Source organism: Stegostoma tigrinum, chromosome 20, assembly GCF_030684315.1.
Source record: "Stegostoma tigrinum isolate sSteTig4 chromosome 20, sSteTig4.hap1, whole genome shotgun sequence".
NCBI lineage: Eukaryota > Metazoa > Chordata > Chondrichthyes > Orectolobiformes > Stegostomatidae > Stegostoma > Stegostoma tigrinum.
In genome coordinates, this window is record NC_081373.1 from 43,782,311 (window position 1) to 43,803,168 (window position 20,858).

Consider the following 20,858-nt stretch of genomic DNA (forward strand, 5'->3'; position numbering starts at 1 on the left):
CATTCGTGACACTTCAGATACTGAAGCAGTCCATGTTCAAATGCAACCAGATATGGACAACATCTAGGCTTGGGCTGACAATGGGCAGGCGACATTTGTGCATCTTGACATTCTTTGTAGTTACTATCACTGAGTCCCCAACTATCAATATCTTGGGAGTTACCACACACTAGAAACTTGACTAGACTTACCATATAAATATAGTGGCTGCAAGATCAGGTAAAAGGCTAGGAATATAGTGGCGTGTAACGCACCACCCGACTCCACAGAGCCTGCTGATCATCTACGAGGCACAAAGCAAGAATGTGATGGAATATTCCTCACTTGCCTGGAAGAATGCAGCTCCAACAACCCTCAAGAAGCCTGACATCATCAGGATAAAGTAGCCCACTTGATTGGCACTACATCCACAATGTCCATCACTGACACTCAGTGCACACTGCTGCTACTATCTACAAGATACACGGTAGAAATACCCTAAGATTCTTTAGGCAGCACCTTCCAAATCCACGACCACTTCCATCTAGAAGGATAAGACTGGCAGATGGGAGGTGGTCATGGCCTAGAGGTATTATCACTGGACTGTTAATCCAGTGACCCAGAGAATGTTCTGGCGACATGGATTCGAATCCTTCCATGGCAGATGGTGGAATTTGAACTCAATAAATTTCTGGAATTAATGACGACCATGAATCCATTGCCGATAGTTGAGAAAAACCCATATGGTTCAGTAATGTCTTTTAGGGAAGGAAACTGCCATCCTTACCTGGTAGAGCCTACATGTAACTCCAGACACCGAGCAACGTGGTTGACTCTGAACTGCCCTCTGGGCAATTAGGGACAGACAATGTGATACCTAGCCAGTGATGCCCTCATTCCATGAATGAATAAAGAAAAAAAATACCTAGGAACACCAACACCTGCAGGTTTACCTCCCACAAGCCATTCACCAATCTGACCTGGAACTATATCACCGTTTCTTCACTGTCACTGGGTCAAAATCCTAGCATTCCCTCCTTAATGGCTTTGTACCTATGGATTCGAGCAGTTGAAGTAGGCAATTCACCTCCACCACCTTCTCCAGGGCAACTAGGGATAGGCCAGCCAGCGATGCCCCACGTCCCACAAGTGGCAAAAAAACTATTAACTCTCAAATACAGTGCGGGTTCTAATGATAAATATCTCCGAGACAGTTTGACATGATATATCAGAATTCTTTATTCATTGGACAACAACAGCAATTGTTTTAACGTTACATTTTTCAACATCTCTATCATCAAACTGTTGTTCAAACAGACATTGTTAGAAGTTCAGTCAGTAGGAAACAGTCCCAAAGATTTGGGTTAAAGTCTGGATCAGCAACCCAATCCTGATAATCATGGACCATTTCTGCTGAATCTCGATGTGCCTAGCTAATTACAACAGCACATCCAGTACTGGCATGCAATTGGGAGCAGTGAGTGGGAAGAACAGTTAGAGTCTAAATCAGAATGACTGCTTAAATAGATACTGTTATCACACAGTACAGCAATTTCACTGAAGCAACGCGTGAACGAAGACATACAGAAAATGCAAGTGAAGCCTCATGATTCACAGACCTGTCACTAGAGATTACATGAAAGCTGTGAGGGTATAGATGGAGGTGCTCTTTTCGGAATACATGGAGCCTGCATGGGGTGAGAGCTGAACTGGGCTGGGTGAGCAAGGAAGAGGGGAGAAGGCCGAATTCCATGGAATGGCACCAGGTTTATCTTGCTGCAAAATATGCAGAGTTATAGTGCTGTAATAATGGCAGGTTGAGCCCTCAACGACTGCCTGCTGTGCACACTGTTGAGTTTCTGAGACACAGAGACTTATGTGCAATTCTCCCAGTGTCTGTGTGGGTTTCCTCCGGGTGCTCAGGTTTCCTCGCACAGTCCAAAAGATGTGCAGGCTAGGTGGATCGGCCATGCTAAATTGCCCGTAGAGTTCAGGGTTGTGTGGGTTATAGGGGGATGGGTCTGGGTCTGGTTGGGATGCTGCAAGGGTCGGTGTGGACTTGTTGGGCCAAAGGGCCTGTTTCCACACTGTAGGGAATCTAATCTAATCTAATCAATTGGAAAGAGAGCCATTGCACTGGTCAAATAGCTCTTATTGGCTTCCTAACTGGCTGCACATTTCACCCACAGATTTTGACCTCATTGGCACCCATTTAGTAAATCCAAACAGGCAGAAAGATGACAGGTTACCAGCCTTTATCCTCATGGCACTAAATCTGTCTCTGATCTTGGGAAAATTCACTCCCTTGTTGCTGTGGTGTGACCATGTTTTATTATGTAAAAACCTAACTGAACTAATGAAGTTCCGACTGAGATACTTAAACGAACATTTCTAAAATAAATGACATGGACAATGATATAATGCAGATAACCTTATGGAACAAAAATCAATTTTCTAAACCAATTTATTAAAATCCACTACAAAATTAGCATTCAAGTGCAAAAAGAAATATATCTGATCTGTTCACAAAATCTATAGTGATAAATAAAACAGCATATCAATAAGTCCTGTAGTATTATGAACAACAATTCTATTATTACACAGTGCCATACTGAATGGTTACCATTTCTCAATGAACTGCTTTCCTACTGATAACAAAGTGCCAAAATTACTTGAGTAGAGTGAAAACCAGACTAGGGCAATTGCACCAGATTCAAATACTGCAAAAAGATTGTTTTCAATGTGTGCAGCATGAGTTATGTGGCCTGTCTTTCTTAAATTTGACGTACCTGGTGGTGTCCAGACTGGATCACAATTTTTAAATATGAAAAATTGAATAAAAACTGGAAAAGTCTAGTTGTTAATGGTAAATCTGCTGTAAATCTTCAATGAAGTGGTTAATATACATGCTCGTAAACAAATTGTTCTGAAGGCAAGTGAAAGTAAACTGTCTTTTCTTACTGCTAATTCCTCTTCTTGGTGTAGTGTTGAGCCCATATTAAAGATATATTGGAAGGAAAATGGGTGTGAAACAGTGCTAAAACTGGATATCCAATAAAAAGCTTAGTGCATTTTGGATATTTTCTCCAAGAGAAAGCAGTTAGTAAAATAGATTATAAGAAAGAGTAATCAACATCTGTACATGGGGGAAAGAACATTTTCACAGCACTGTTGATTGATTTAAAAAGCCTGGAGAGCCTACATCCATGAAAACGAAACCTCAATACTATATCTGATAAAATACCCTCTCTTAGCTTTCTTTGCAACAGAGAAAATAATCCTGTTATCTCAAGTTTCTTCACATAATTACAGTTCCTCAACCCTAGTGAAGCTAGACAGGAAATTGTGTAAATGCCTTTTCTATGACAAGGCACCAAAGCCTCGAGTTAACTAGTCTTATACTAACTTATCATTGTATCTTTCCTCTGAAAATTTAAACCCTTTAATATCCAAGTTTGTAATGACTTTATCTATCTACAATCAGGCCCTGATTTTTTGATTCTTGATCAAGCATGCAGAGCAGGAGACAATCTCTGCTCCACAAATGTGACCTGTAAAATGACCATATTCAATTTACATTTTCCATTCAAGGTCGGGCTAGGTGACCAAACAAAAAGGGGAAAAAGCTGCTAGTTTCTGAGGTAGGATAGATAGGAACCTATGCTTATGTTCTAGCACTGTGTTCATAGTTTAAAGTTAAAGATTAAAACATATGACTTCCATCTTGCTCTCATCCCTTCACTCTGCATGTTCTCCATACACCCTCATGGCCTAAGTGCCAACTTATGTCCTTATAGCCAAACCTATGGCTCCTCTTATCTCCTGTGCCAATCATCCATCATCCTTTTCCCACCATGGTCTCGGATAACCCATGACACCCAATGCCCATTAACCCATCTCCCATGGTTCAACATATGCCCGATGCCCCCAATAATCCCTACAGCCCTTTACAGCCCCATGCTAATTCATAACTACCCCTTCCACACCCCACTTTCCACCCTCCTTGTGTTTTCCTCTTTATCTATCTATTATTCAGCATGGGCATACTGACAGAAATAAAGTTATGTTAAATGATGTCATTTTGGGGGAAAAAAAGACCCTATTGATACAAAAATGTTCAATATGTTAAAATTCCTTCAAGAAACATTCAAAATGTTCATCCTATCAAAATGTTCCCTTGATAGGTGCTCCATTGAGAAAGTGACAGGAAGTGAAGTCTGGGAAAGTCAGTCATGCAGTACACATTTCATGACAGTTCATTCCTGTCAACAGGAATGCGAGAAGACATTTTCCTAAAACACCACATATTTTTGTGGACTGTTTGTTGACAGCTTTGGTAGTGCAAATCACTATCCCAGTTACCAGAGAAGGTTTTGTCAAAAGTGCACCTATTCAGTAGAAACAGGCTCACTTTTTGGTTTCATCAGAGCCAGTCAGCTCTTGATCTAATTTACAGTACTGGCCCAAATATGGATAAAAGAGCTTAACTCTAGAGATGAGGTGACAGTGACTACCTTTGACATCAAGACAGCATTTAACTGAAAATGGCATCAAGGAACCCTAGCAAAACTGGAGTTAATGGGTCTCAGGAGGAAAACTCTCCAATTGCTGGAGTCATGCCTAACAACTTTGAAATTGGTTGTGGTTGTTATACACAAATAATCATAGTCCATTGGACATCACTGCAGAAATTCCTCAGGTAATGATCCAGACGCAACCATTTTCAGGTACTTTTCAACAGTGATCTTCCTTTCATGATAAGATCAAATGTGGGAATGACGATGGCACAAAATTCAGCACCATTTGCGATTCCTCACATACTGATACGATTTGTTTCCATATGCAGCAAGGCCTGGACAGTTTCAAGGCTTAACATTTGTATCACACAAGTGCCAGACGTCCATCTTTAGCGAGAGAATCTAACCATCTCCCCTTTATGTTCAATAGTATTATCATTGCTGAACCCCCAGTATCAACAGTCTGGTGGTCACTATTACCAGAAACTGAGCTGTAAATACTACCTTACATAGGCCAAACTGGAAGAAAACTGACAATAAGGATACACGAACACGAACTAGCCACCAAGAGACACAACCGATTCTCACTGGTCTCAACACACATGGACAAAGGAGGACAAAAATTCGACTAGGACAACACATCTGTAATAGCACAAGCCAAACAGAGATACGTCAGGGAATTCCTGAAGGCCTGGCATTCCAACCGGAACTCCATCAAAAAACACATTGAACTGGACCCAATATACAAACCATTGAACTAAAACAGAACCGAAAGTGATGCCAACGACTCTAGCAAACTGAGGCATATAAATAACAAGTGGGTCTGCAAACAAACACACCGGCTCAGTGAGCAAGCTTACAATCTCATCCATAACCCAAGCTACAAATTTTCTCAAAAAAAAAAATGTTTGGATATAAATACTGCAGCTAGAAGAACAAAATCTGAGACTAGAAATTCTTTAATGCATACCAACCTCCTGTCTCCCTAATGTATGTCCATTGTCTCCAAATCAGAAGTTTTGTGGTACATTCCCCACTTACCTTGACAGTTGCAGCTCCAACACCACTCAAGTAGTTTGCTAACATTTTTGGATAAAGCAGTTCACTGGATTGGTTTCCCATTCACCATATTGCTCTCTTCACCACAAATGCACAGTGCCCTGTAGTGTGTACTGTCTCCAAGATCACTGCAGTGACTCACTAAGGCTCCTATGTCTGCATCTTCCAAACCTGCAACCTTTACCACCTAGAAGGGCAAGAAGCACACATACACAACAACACTACCATCTACAATTCCCCCTCAAAGTCACACACCATCCCAACTTGTAACTATTTTGCTGTTCCTTCACAGTTGTTGGGTCAAAATCCCAGAACTGCCTCCAGGGTAGTATTAAGATCCAAGAAAGGAAGTTACCAATGCTTTCTCAAGGGCAATAACTGATTGCCAGTGATGCCCACATCCGTTATGTTTATGCATCTTTTATGTACAAGAATGCTTATTCTTCACAATCTCAAAAGCTGTCTTATCTTTCCAAAAATGTGCTTTACTGCTCCCAAAGGCTGCCTTGTCTTCAAGGGTAACTGGCATTGCTAAAAGGTGTCCCACAGCCAGATACAAAAGTACATCTTACCTCTTTGACAGAATATCCTGGCTATTCAGAATAAATGTGTGGAGAACAGATCTGTTCTTATCTGGTCTGATCTCCACACTCTGTGCTCTAGGGAATATCCGACTTCCTGGAACCAGCTGTCATTTAAATGGCCACTGCTTCTGGGAACTTCACATGTGCAAACTACAGACCATCCCACCTGCATTTACTTTCTGGAATAATACTGGGGTGTGAGGCAAGATTTGGGATTCCAGACTTTAGCCAGCATTTTCATCACAATGGAAAATGTGCTTTTCATTGTGGTTTTAAAAATAATCTGGGCTTCAGACTTCATACCTTGAGATACTGAACATGATGCCTATAATTAAGGTCCTGTTTTGGTCATAGTTGGGGTATCATATACAGTTGGTGGTGACGTGAGCCATGGAGATGAGCGTTATGGAGATGTGAGCTATGGATATATTATTGGAACCATGAAAAACTGGGAAAAATATACTCACTAAAATATTATTATGAATGTACAGCGTTAGCTATAATGAGGCATTTGAAAAACTAGCACAACATCACAGGAACACCAAAGATTGAGGAAAATATGATCCTACAAAAGTGTTTAAAATTTTAAACTAAAACACTTGAAAGAGGACCGAGGCTCCAAAAGCTTGTATTTTCAAATAAACCTGTTGGACTATAACCTGGTGTCATGTCATTTCTAACCTTATCCACCCCATTCCAACACCAACACCTCCACATCATAAAATTTTGGAAGCATTTGAGATCATAGCCAAAGAAGAAACATTTCCACTCGTTTGTGAATTTGGAGGCATAAATCATGATTAGCATGGAAAGCAAGAAGAATAAGGTCAGCAATTTTTTTATGTAAAATCGTTTTGATGTGGAACATAATAGCTGAATAATCATGGAAGCTGGACCATTTACATTTAAGCCAACAGTGGGGGAAAAAATAAGATGCAGGGAAATAGCAGGAAAATGGAATCATATTGTAGAGCTGGAAATGGCATGAAACACAATGGGCTGAAAAGGGTTTCCACTATGAAAAAATGATATGAAACAAAACTTAACCATTTAAGGTCCGAGAAGCAATAATGATGCAGTATTATGTATATATTACTCTCAAACAACATTTTCATCTGGAGTGCATTATGTATACTGTACATCTAGTAGGAAATGCAATAGTAAATGCTTTCAGCAATACACGTAGTTTACCAATTTCCAGATAGAGAAACTTTCATATTTAATTCGTCAACCATGAGTTGGATATAAAGTTAACAAGCGTTTTGCTAAAAAAAAATTCAATTTCATTAGATTCTTAATATAAATCTTCCATTTAGAAAATTTTATAAAATTTTCCAGTTAAAAATCTTATGTAACGTAAGTGAAATATAGGGAAAATAAGTCCTCCGTGGTGAAGGTTTGCTCTGTACTCTACAGGACTACTCCAAACTAAAAATTGTCATTACCTTCAGCTAGCTGCCCCATTTTGATGAAAACTAACGCCTCCATCAGAAAGAACAGTTAGCTCAATCCCAGAAATAACAGTAACAAAAAAAGTCTATTTAACCACAACCAGCACACCCCACCCCCCCACCACCCCCGGGGTGTTGCCATTTAAAATAAAAATCAACTATAGTCTGAGCTGGTCATGTGACCCTTAACACTATTGCCATCACACTGATCAATTTCAATTTTAACATTTAGATAGGAACAACTCTAGATTAGCTGCTTCATCACTGTCTTATTAAATCCAAAATCACAGCAGTAACTAATCAAATCAACATTATCTAATTAATAGCTTATCGAATTTTGCAACATGGGTCAGCAGCCAGAAATCTAGATATATCAGAATGGAGCACCAGTGATGTATTATGAATGTTTTTTTCACATGAATGAAACATCAATGATATGCCAACAAAATTACGTCCCTTTTCAAAGCAATTGTAAAGTACATGAGAAGGACTAATAGCTGAAAATTGCAGCACCGCATTACTGAGTAATAAAGGGGTTATGGACAAGAATGTCATTAACTTGCTGTCAGTAGTGCACAAGTCTATTCCATAAAAAGATCTGCAATTCCCCTCCTTGAACACAGATGAAACAGTGGGCTGAATTTTTCCACCAGTAGTGAGGCATGTTTGGAAGCAGTACCAAGAGGAAATTTAAGAGAATCAGTATCAGGGCAGGTCCCCGAAAACACTAAATGATTTTACAAGAGGTGGGTCTGACTGGTACCAGCTTCCTGCCTGGTAGCAAGAGGTAGCCAGCTCAGCTCAATTAATTCCCTGCATGGTGTCACTGCTGGAATCCTCCTTTACATTACCCATCTATAATCGATGGCCTGGCAGTTATGGCAATACTTTTTTTTTTGCACTTTATCTCAGGGGTGCCCTTACGTTCACAGAGTCATATAGCATGGAAACAGACCCTTTGGTCCAACCAGTCTATGCCAAACATAATCCCAAACTAAATCTGTCCTACCTGCTTGCTCCTGGCTCATATCTTTCCCTATTCATGTACTCATCTAAATGTCTTCTAAGCGCTGTAACTGTGCCTGCATCCACCACTTCCTCAGGAAGTTCATTCCACATGTGAACCACCCTCGGGGGGGTGGGGGGGGGAATTGCCCCTCATAACTTTTTCAAGTCTCTTTCTGCTCACCTTAAAAACATACCTGTTAGTCTTGAAATTCCTCCATCCTAGGGAAAAAGCATTCACCTTAACTATATTCCTCATGATTTTATAAACTTCTATAAAGTCAGCTCTCAACCTCCTATGCTCCAGTCCCAGCCAAATCCACCTGTATGACTCAAACCCTCCATTTCCAGCAATATCTTGTTAAATCTCTTCCAAACCTTCTCTAACTTAATAATATCTTTCCTATAATTGGACACAGTACCCCTGAAAAGGCCTCACCAATGTCCTGGACAACCTGATGTTGCAACTCCAATACTCGAAGGTCTCAGCAGTGAAGGCAAGCATGCTAAACTTACCCATCTCCGGCCAGAGATTGCTGCAGGCCTTCCTCTTGGGGATGATAATTCCCTGGTTCCCCCTCCATCCTTAACCAAGAGGCTGCTTCTTAACTGGCTGTCTCTTGTAAGATGGCAAACAAAATGCTGCCACAGCCCACTTCTGTTTACTTGCCCCTGACTTGAGCTGGACTTTGGGATCCCAATGATCATTGCCCACTAACCATTTATTTCTCCACAAGTGCTGCCTGACCTATACATGACGTTGGCTTTTCGCTACCTCCTTGTAGGCTTGCTTTGTGGGAATGAGGTTATGTTGCTGCTGAGACCAAGACCAGTTTTACTTGTGTCTCAAGTCATTCCTGCAAAGGGAAGCAGAAATGGTTCACAGGACAGATAATGTAGCGCAACATTCAGCGCTTAAAATCTTAAAGGATAACGAACATGCTATTGGCAGTTTACTTGGTGTTTGTTTCTTTACCAATCAATAGTCTTGCTGTGCACTTAGGCTTTGCAGAATGAATGCTGCATTTATAGATTTTGCTTCATATTGTGAATGAGTGAGGGTGTAGGGACATCAGTCAGCATGACTTCTCATTCGGAGGTCACCTACGTAGCATAGTAAGCATCCCAACACAAACAGGGTGCTGGTGAAATGCCAGGAAAGTTGTAAGTCAAATACAAAAGGGCCCTCAATTGGGGTTTTAATTGGCTACACTGCCTGCCCAGCTCCATGATGCCCCTGGCTGTAAGTCTCTGACAATTTATCCTGAGGCAAACAGTTTCAGTCACCATTAGTTGCCCCATTACCCTCCCACACCTTCCAAACCTACTTCCACAAGGCTGGGAAAATTCAGCTCCAGGATTCTGAAACTCACTTACATTATCTCATTGCTGCTGTTCTAGGTTTTAAAAGGCTAGAAAACTCTAAGATGTTGAATCCATAGCACTGTTGTCCAGATTCAGAAGGTGATTTTACTACCTTAGCTCACCCAGAGTTCAGGACCACTATTTTGTTTATTTAATGGTTTAGCTGCTATGATCAATGGATCACAATTCCAATTTAGGACATTCTCAAAAACAAATCTTACAATTCTGAGAAGTAGTTTGCAACAAATCTGGAGCTATAAGACGTGAGGTGAGATCTCTCATCACTCAAAGCCCATTCTAATACAAATTTAAAACTGAACACAATCACAGTTTCTAATGAATATTAATTGCCATTAGTTTTGTAAAACAAGGGTAACGTACATTACAAAACATCACAGTATCTAAGGTTTTGGAGTAGATTTGTAGCTCTGGTTGTGGGTGTTGAGGTTGGTTGGCTCGCCAAGCTGGTTTGTTGTTCTGCAGATGTTTCATTACCAAGCTTGGTAACATCCACACTGCCGCCCCTAATAAAACATCTGTTTTCTGGCCTGGCTTTTAAACTCTGGGGTCCGTTACAATGGATTGCCTCACTTCCGGGTTTCCTCCACAGTGGAATGTATATGGGGTCAAGTTCAATATATTTATTAATAGCCTGCTTTGTGGAGTGCCACGTTTCCAGGAGTTCTTGTGCTTGTCTCTGCCTAGTCCGTCCCGGGATCTTGGTGATGTCCCAGTCGAAGTAGGGGTTCTCCTTGTCCATGTGGATTGAGTTGAGTGAAACACTACTTTGGACAAACAGGAAGCAAACAACAAGAGTACGTGAACACCAACTGGCTACAGAAAGATATGACTAATACTCACTCATCTGAATCGGACTCCAGAGTGTAAAAGCCAGGCAGGAGAACACACTAACGCTTCATCAGAGGCTGCACTGAGGATGTTACCAAGCATGGTAACAGAATGTCTGCGGAACAACAAACCAGCCTGGCAAGCCAACCAACCTCAACATCACAGTATCCCACAGCACGTAATCACTTTTTGTTTTGATCTCTACAGCTCACCCATAAAAGGGAAGTTTGCCTGGAAAAAGCTAAACTAAATAGAACAACCTTAAAATGTAGGTGCATTGAAAATAAACACCATTTCCTGCAAATATATTGCACTGATCTTATCGTATTTTTCTACATTGAAAGCTCTATGCAGATGTTGTGGTAGAGTTGTTTTCTTATTATTCCAGACCAAACCCCTCTGCATTTGAAATAGCAATTGTTAACTTCTGTTTAAGTTCTTTCTTATTCTTGTACGGGGGCAGGCAGAGTTGATTGAAACATGTGTGGGCAACTGGTAACCTGTGGATTCACAAAATGAAGTTTAGAAAAGCTAGTTCATAAACTGTTTAAAAATAAAGCTTTCTTTACAACGTTATTCCATGCTAATTCTATTCAATGATATTTCTGTTTATAAAAATAAGACACGTTTCTAGGCAGATTAAAATGAAGAACGGCAGATGCTGGAGATTTGAAACAAAAACAAATTGCTGAAGAAACTCAGGAAGGAGGTTTGGCAGCACCAGTGGAAAGAAAGAGTTAACATTTCAAGTCTGCTGATTCTTTACCACAGTTCCAAAGAAACAGACCAGCTTAATTGACTGGACGGCTGGTTTGTGATGCAGATTGATTCTAACAGCGGGTTCAGTTACCTTATCAGCTGAGGTCACAGTAAAGGTCCCATTTTAGCCTTGCCATTTGCCAGAGGTATGGTGAGCCTCAAGTTAAACTGACTACTAGTTGTTTACAAGTATGGTTGTCTGGGACTACGGTGACTTTCAGTTCATTATTCTGTGACACACAACAGGTTTGTGGACAAAGAATAAAACAGCAGTAGCAACTTGGCTATGGAACTGACTAAGTTACAGGGAACAATGAGCGAAGGCTGACAGATATGTTTCAGACAGGAGGAAGGCGTGTAGCAGAGTTCCTCAGGGGCCAGTACTGCAACTCTTGCTTTTCCTAATGTGTAGTGATGGCCTAGACCATGATGTACTGAGTATAATTTTAAAGTTTACAGATGTTACAAAACGTGGAAGAGTGTGAACTTTGAGAAGCACAGCACTGGAGGTCAAAAGAACATTGGCTAGTTGGTTGAATGGGTGGACAGATAGCAGATGAAGTTTAAATTAAATAAATTTGAAATGATTCATTATAGTAGGGAAGAATGTAGAGGGAGAATATAAAGGGTACAATTCTATATGGTGCAGGAACAGAGGGAGCTGGGTGTAAATGCACATTACGTACATTCTCTTTAAATATTTCCTGTTGTTGCACAGACCTCCTACCATCTGTGCACAGCAGCAACCTATGGAACCAGATAGCCTAGTGGTGTTAATCCAGAGTCCCAGGTAATGGTCTATGGATCCAGGATGGAATCCCACTATGGCAGACAATGAAATCTGAATTCAATTCTGGACTTAAGAGTCTAATATTGACCATGAAACCACTGCTGATTGTTAGAAACAAACCATCTGGTTCACTAATATCCTTTTTAGGGAAGGAAACTACTGTCCTTGCTCAGTCTAGTCTACAATTGATTTTAGACCTCGCAGCGATTTGGTTGACTTCTAACTGCCCTCTGAGCAATTAGGGATGGGCAATAAATGCTGGTGTGGCCAGTGAAGCTTGCATCCTCTAAATGTTAAAACCGAAATCAGTGCATCCACTGTGCAACTTCAAGGAAACACTGCACGAAAGTCATTGAAGGAGACAGGGATGAATACTAAGCTTTGCTAAATAGTGATTAAAGTGCAAGAGCAGAAAGGTTAGGTTAAACTTGTAAATGACACTGCTTCAGGCAAAACTAGAGTACTGCATCCAGTTCTGCGTCTCTAATAAATACATGAAGGCATCAGAGAGGAAGTAGTAAGGATTCACAAGAATGGTTCCAAGGAATCAGGGTGAGCTTGCTAATTGGATACATGAGAAGCTTAATGGTAGGAGACAGTAGTGGTAGCATAGAGATAATGGGAACTGCAGATGCTGGAGATTCCAAGATAATAAAATGTGAGGCTGGATGAACACAGCAGGCCAAGCAGCATCTCAGGAGCACAAAAGCTGACGTTTCGGGCCCAGACCCTTCATCAGAGAGGTTAATGGTTAGTGCCTTTTCCCTAGGATGGGGGTGGGGGGGGGGGGGCGCGCGGGGAAGGAGGGTGGTTCAAGACTAGCAGGCATATTTTTGAGGCAAGAGGAGTGAGGTTTGAAGAAGACATGAGGGGCAAATTTTTTGCACAAGAAGGTGGCTCACATATGGAATGAACTCCCTGAAGAAGTGGTTTATGTTAGTACAGCTACAAGATTTAAAAGATCCTTAGGAAAGGTCTGGAGAGATATGTGCCAGAAGCAGGTAGATGGGACTAGTTTAATCTGAGATTACGGTTGGCATGGACTGGTTGGACCAACGGTTTGTTTCCATGCTTCATGACTCTAAGACTCCGCTGCTTTTTGTCATTTATATAAAATGATTTGAATGTGAATATCGGGGAAATGGATAGTAAGTTTGCAGATGACAACAAAATTCGTTGTATAATGGACAGCCAAGAAGGTTACCTCAGGATACACCGGGACTTTGATCAGATGGGCTAGTAGGCTGAGGAGTGGCAGAAGGAGTTTAATTTAGATAAACATGAGGTGTTGCATTTTGGAAAGACAAATCGCGGCAGGATTTATAGATCTAATGGTCAGATTCTGGGGAGCAAAGCTGAACAGAGACCTTGGAGTTCAGGTTCATAGTTCCTTGAAAGTAAAGTCACAGGTAGACAAGATAGTGAAGGCAGCGTTTGGTGCCCTTGCATTCATTGGTTAGTGCATTGAGGATAGGAGTTGGGAAGTTATGTTGCGGCTGTACAGGATGTTGGTTAGGCCACTTCTAGAATACTGCATGTAATTCTAGTTTCCCTGCTATACGCAAGGACATTTTGAACCTTGAAAGGGTTCAGAAAAAACTTAAAATCAATGTTGCCTGGCTTGGAGGGTTTGAGGGGAAAGACTTAAAAAGGGACCTAATAGAGGCAACCTTTTCACACAAAGGGTGCTGCATGTATGAAAATGAGCTGCCAGAGGAAGTGGTGGAGGCTGGTACAATTACGATGTGAATAAAAAGGGTTTAGAGGGATATAGGCCAAATGCTGGCAAAAGAATCTAGATTAATTTAGGATATCTGGTCAGCATGAACAAGTTGGACCAAAGGATCCATTTTCATGCCATACAGCTCTATGCTTCTATGACTATGAGATAATTCAGTTACAAAGACAGACTGGGGAAATTAGAACTGTTTTCTTTGGAGAAAAGTAGGTTTGAGGGCAAATTTGTTGGAGAAATCAAAATCATGAGAAGTCTCAGAGGAAATAGGAAGAAACTATTGAAATTCAGGAAAAGGATGGGGAAGGAAAGGGCACAGATCAAAATAAAAAGCAAAAGCTACATGAGAAACAATATTCAGAAATGAAGTGAGAAGACAGAGGCTGATTTGCAAAATATATTTTGTATTTTTGTATTCAACACATTCTTTAGAATGCTAGTGTATTTGTAAGAGGACATGATTTCCATTACTGTACAACTGTAACATGAATGATTGCTTTCAAATATATTTTGCAGACAGAACTACAGTACATTTATACAATAGCATTTGACTAATCTGATTCTATTCAGACATTATCTTTTTGTCTACTTGGAGCCGTAAGCAATTGTTATTTTCTGAGATGAAAATGTTGGAAAGAATGTATAACAGATGGAAATTACATTTAATGAAAACATCTTACCAATCAGTGGGCACATCAATCTTCGTAATTTTAAAACTAAGATCAGCGAGTCCACCAACTGGAACTCTATCACTTCCTGTAGTAAAATGCAGAAGTTGTTTCTGGAACTCAAGACTGAATCCTAAAACCACATCCCAGAAGTACCTACGTGAAAGAATGAAAAGAATAATAAAAACAAAAACCACCATATAGCGTATGGAAATATTTATTCATTCTATCATTCAAGTCAAGAGCGTGAAGGAACACTCTCCATTTGCTCAGATAAATGGGGCATCACCTTAAATATTCAATTTTTCAACTACCACAGTGGCAGCAGTGTATCAAATCCAAACAGCACTATAGCAATTAGTCAAGACTCCTTTGACCGCACCAGCCACACCCAACCTCTACTGCCTAGAAGTCATTTGGAATCATACTGCTGTTCTTTCATTCAATCAAAATCCTGAAACTCCCTTCCTAACAGCACTATGGTGTATCTGCACCCCTACTGCAGTGATTCAAGAGGTAGCACATTACCACCTTCTCAAGGACATTAAAGAAGAGGAATAAGTGTTGGCGTAGCAAATAGCATTCTCATCCGAAGAAAAAATAAAAGAAATTCTATTCGATTAAGGGTGCTTTTACACTACAATTGTGGATTGGGTCCGAAGTTTCACCTCGCAATGACACTATCAATTGAGTAAGTGCACAGTGAATATGGAACTAGGGTTAACTTGGTGCATAGAAAGACTCCAATATAAACAGCTGCTTATGTGGGCAAAAGTGTTATCGCCCGTCATTTATACTCCCCCTAAATTTTGCAAGTTACAGTAACAGCAATGGAGGAGTCCACTAACTACACCTGCATAGTCATGTACGATAGGCTTTTGAATTTGTAGTTCATAAATGCTGTGGACTGTTACAGGGATATGTATTGCACAGTATCCTGTGAAAAAGCTTTGCTTGGCAGACTCTTAAATATTCACGTTTTAAAATGGAGGCTCAGAGTCTCAAAATACATTAAACTCAATGTTCAGCTTCTGCACGTTTGGCACGTAGATGAAGCAGGCGATTACGTGGCTAGGATATGGATGAGACTGGTCCCATTAAGGGCAGTTAGCTAAACCATTTAGGTTCATGCTCATTTGAACAGCAAAGCTATGTTCTTTGTCACACATACAATGGCAAATTGACCACTTGTGTAGTTCATGGAAGTTATTAGATTGTGCGTAGGTACACAGATTGTGGTCCTACCAATAAATCAGTTTCTAGGTTGTTTTCAATGCCGATATGCTTTAAAACAAGAGGGAATTCAGTACAGCACATTGCTTGACCACCCTGTTAATATTCTTACGGTTACACTTCTCTTCCTGAAGGTTTATGGCTACATGGTTGATGCTCTAAAACTAAAAAGCTGAGAGAATAATCTTATTCTTTGGAGCTTCTGTCTTGACACGGCTCAAAGTCAATCCACATCTAACAGCCTGATCAAAAAAAACTTTGCTCTTATTTTTACAATAGTGACAAATCCCACAACATTCTCTGACATAACTCTCAATATTCTACAGCAAATGTCCATTTATCCTATTTGATTGAGGTCAATAAAATATTGATGTGGTAAGATTACGTTCGCTTAACCCATTACTCCAACTGAATAATTCAGGGAGGAACAAGTATCACACTTACAAGTTGTGAAAGGGTGTAACAGTGTTAGAAGTTAGGTAGTACACAGTGTGGAGCTGGACGAATAGAGCAGGCCAGGCAGCAGAGGAGCAGGAAAGCTGACATTTTGGGTCAGGACCCTTCCTCAGAAATGGCCCATTTCTGAAGAAGGGTCCCGATCCGAAACATCAGCTTTCCTGCTCCTCTGATGCTGCCTGGCCTGTTGTGTTCGTCCAGCTCCACACGGTGTTATCTCTGACTCCAATATTGGCAGTTCTTATTATTGCTTAGATGTTAGGTAGCTTGCTTTTTAGCAGATAGAACAGGTTGCTTTTTGTGTGCTGAATACTGATGTGCTGCATTATTTCCTGAGAGCTGAGATGGAGATTACCTTTAGAAGAGGTAGCTGTTCTGAAAGTAGATCAGGGTCAATTTGGAATGAGATTTCAGACTGTTGTGCCTTTGAACACCCCAAGGCAATGTCGGTCCTATTGGCTGCAGGTCACATTCCAGCAAATATTCTAACTGTCACTTATTCCCTGGTTGGTTTTAGCTCATTAAGGGTAATCTTCCTTGGAAATTCCCAGGTCGTTGTGCTTAGTTCCATACCAATGTTACATGGGTAATAGCAGTCTCACTCTGATGTAAGCCAAGTTACTTAGCATCTATGATAATGGGAACTGCAGATGCTGGAGAATCCAAGATAACAAAGTGTGGAGCTGGATGAACACAGCAGGCCAAGCAGCATCTCAGGAGCACAAAAGCTGACGTTTCGGGCCGAGACCTAGACTCTGATGAAGGGTCTAGGCCTGAAACGTCAGCTTTTGTGCTCCTGAGATGCTGCTTGGCCTGCTGCGTTCATCCAGCTCCACACTTTGTTGTTATGTTTACTTAGCATCTATCTTTTGTCTGCCTCCAAAATGTGCAAAGATATAACTTTACAGCAGAGATGCTTCCAGCCTCCAATACATTTTCCATCATCACACCAACTATTCGAGAGTTCTGGTTTTGTGATGTGCATCTTTGGTAACTTGGTTCAGACATGTAAAATGATATTATATAGGACCTTACAGCCGTGTAAAGCAGATTTCCATCACACCTATCTGAACTGGATTGGAACCTAGTTCCCAGCGGTGAAAGAAAGAACAATGATAGACCCTTCAGTCCAACTCGTCCATGCCAACAAGATATCCTAAATTAATCTATTCCCATTAGCCAACATTTGGCCTAAATCCCTCTAAACTTTTCTAAAGTTCTTTTCTAAAGATGGTTCTCTAAGCCGTCCAGATGCCTTATAAATGCTGCACTTGTACCAGCCTCCATCAATTCCTCTGGCAGCTGATTTCATACACATACCACCCCGTGTAAATAAAGTTACCCCATGAATCTCTTAAAACTTTCCCCTCTCACCTTAAACTCATGTCCCTAGTTTGGACTCCCTGACACCAGGGAACGGACTCTTGTCTATTCACCCTATCAATGATTCATCATTTTATACATCAATTTAACATCACCCCTCAGCCTACGAAATACCAGGGAAAATAGCCCTAGCCTAGTCAGCCTTTCCCTATAGCTCAAACCCTCCAAACCTGGCAACATCCTCGTAAATCTTTTCTGAACTCTTTCAAGTTTCACAATATCGTTCCTACGGCAGGCAGACCAGAACAATATGCAATATGTTGCATATATTGCATGCAATATTTCAAAAATGGCCTAACCAATGTCCTGTACAGCTGCAATATGACCTCCCAGCTCTTATACTCAATGCACTGGCCAATAAAAGCAAGCATACCAAATGCCTTCTTCACTATCCTGTCTATGCATAACTTCACTTTCAAGGAACCATGAACCTGCATTCCAAGTTATCTTTGTTCAGCAACACTCCCCAGGACCTGATCATTAAGTGTATAAGTCCTGCCTTCTTTTGTTTTTCCGAAATGTAGCACCTCATATTTTTCTAAATTAAACTCCATCTGCCACTCCTCAGCCCACTGGCCCATCTGATCAAGGTCCCATTGTACTCTGAGGTAATCTTCACTGTCCACTACACCTCCAATTTTGGTGTCACCTGCAAACTTACTAACGATACATCCGATGTTCACATTCAAATCATTTATATAAATGACAAAAAGCAATGGACCCTGCATCGATTCCTATGACCAGTGGTGTGCCACAGGCCTCCAGTCTGAAAAGCAACCTTGACAACCACCTGACATCAGTGGTGGACAAGTTGTTGAAGGGAATTCCGAGGGACAGCATTTACATGTATTTGGAAAGGCAAGGACTGATTACGGATAGTCAACATGGCTTTGTGCATGGGAAATCATGTCTGTCTAACTTGGTTGAGTTTTTTGAAGTAACGACTAGGATTGATGAGGGCATAGCAGTGGATGTGATCAATATGGATTTCAATAAGGTATTCAAAAAGGTTCCTCATTGTAGACTGATTAGCAAGGTAGATCACAAGGAATACAATAAGAACTAGGAGGTAAAAGGTTCTTATTGTATTCCTTGTGATCTACCTTGCTAGTCAGTCTACAGTGAGGAACCTTGTCAAATGCCTTATTGAAATCCATATTGATCACATCCACTGCTATGCCCTCATCAATCCTATTCGTTACTTCAAAAAACTCACCCAAGTTAGACAGACATGATTTCCCATGCACAAAGCCATGTTGACTATCCGTAATCAGTCCTTGCCTTTCCAAATGCATGTAAATGCTGTCCCTCGGAATTCCCTTCAACAACTTGTCCACCACTGATGTCAGGCTAATTGGTATATAGTTCCCTGGCTTTTCCTTGTTACCTTTCTTAAATAGTGGCACCACGTTAGCTGACCTGCAGTCTTCTGCCATCTCACCTGGGCTATTGCTGATACAACTATTTCGACAAGGGACCCAATCACTTCCCTAGCTTTTAGGGTACCACCCAATCCGATCCCAGGGATTATCCACCCTTATGCATTTTAAAATGCCCAGTGCCCCCTGCTCAATAACAGACATTTTTCAAGAATTCACTATTTATTTTCCCATGTTCTCTATCTCCCATATCCATTTGCACAGTAAACATTGACACAAAATACTCATTTAATATCTCCTCCATCTGCTGCAGATCCACACATAGGCAGCCTTGTTGATCTTTTAAGGAGCCCTATTCTCCCTAGATGCTCTTTTGTCCTTGATATATTCATAGTATCACTTTGGGTTCTCTTTAGTTTTCCAAAACTATCTCATGTTCTCTTTTTGTCCTCCTGATTTTCCTCTTAAGTACGCTCTTACTGTCTTTATACTCTTCTAGGAATTCACTCAATCCCTGCTGTCTATGCTTTCTTCTTATTCTTCACCAAAACCTCAATTTGTCTCGTCATCCAGCATTCCCTACACCTACCAGCCTTGCTCTTCACCCAAACTGGAACATACTATCTCTAGACGCTCGTTATCTTATTTCTGAAGGCTTTCCATTTTCCAGCCAGTCCTTTTACCTGTGAACATCTGCTCCCAGTCAACATTTGAAAGTCCTTGCCTAATACCGTTAAACTTGGCCTTCCTCCAATTTAGAGCTTTAACTTTTAGATCCTGTCTACCCTTTTCCATCACAATGTTAAAACTAATAGAATTATGGTCACTGACCCCCAAAGTACTCCCCCACTGATACCTCAGTCACCCATGCGGCCTTATTTCCCCAAGAGGAGGTCAGGTTTTGCACCTTCTCTAGTAGGTACATCAACATGCTGAAATCAGAAAATTTTCTTGTACACACTTAAATTCCTCTCCATCCAAGCCCTTAGCACTATAGCAGTCCCAACCTATGCTTGGAAAGTTAAAATCCCCTACCATAACCACCCTATTATTTTAACAGATAACTGAGATCTCCTTACAAATCTGTTTTCTCAATTCCTCACTGACAATGGAGTGACTATAGTACAATCCTAATAAGGTGATGATCCTTTTCTTGTATCCCAGTTCCACCCAAATATCTTCATTGGGCGTATTCCCAGGAATCCCAAAATATAGCTCTCATGTCACCTCTAATCAAAAATGCCACTCCCCCTCTTCTCTTCACAACAGCACCCCCCCCACCCCCCACCACACCCCCTTCCTATCCTTCTATTGCATCTATACCCTGCGGAACTACAAGCTGCCAATCGTGTCTATTCCTGAGCCACGTCTCTAATTGCTATGATATTCCAGACCCATGTTCCCAAACACGTCCTGAATTCATCTGCCTTACTGGTTAGGCCTCGTGCATTGAAATGAATGCAGTTTAATTTCTCAGTCCTACTTGGTTCTCTGCTTTGTTCCTGTCAGCCCTGACTGTTTGACTTACTCCTTATCCCAAATGCCCACCAGTCTCAAACTGATCTTTTTGCTCATTTTCTCCCTGGGACCCAAATTCCGGATATATTTTTGCCAGGAAGCTGTGAACAGAAATTATTGCATACAGA

General features: G+C 41.0%; 1 protein-coding gene across 3 annotated transcripts in view; it reads right to left on the minus strand.

Annotated features, from left to right (window-relative positions):
- Nucleotides 1-1,253: 1,253 nt before the first annotated feature.
- The window catches only part of hectd2 (HECT domain containing 2), a 127,546-nt gene continuing 107,941 nt past the window's right edge, over nt 1,254-20,858 (minus strand). For all 3 annotated transcript variants that reach the window (XM_048551157.2, XM_059653138.1, XM_059653139.1), the window contains 2 exons: nt 14,774-14,917; nt 1,254-11,309 (listed from right to left, as the gene is read on the minus strand). In XM_048551157.2, coding sequence (XP_048407114.1) covers nt 11,189-11,309; nt 14,774-14,917 — 265 coding nt within the window. In that variant the 3' untranslated portion in view covers nt 1,254-11,188. The remainder of the gene's footprint in view (nt 11,310-14,773; nt 14,918-20,858) is intronic.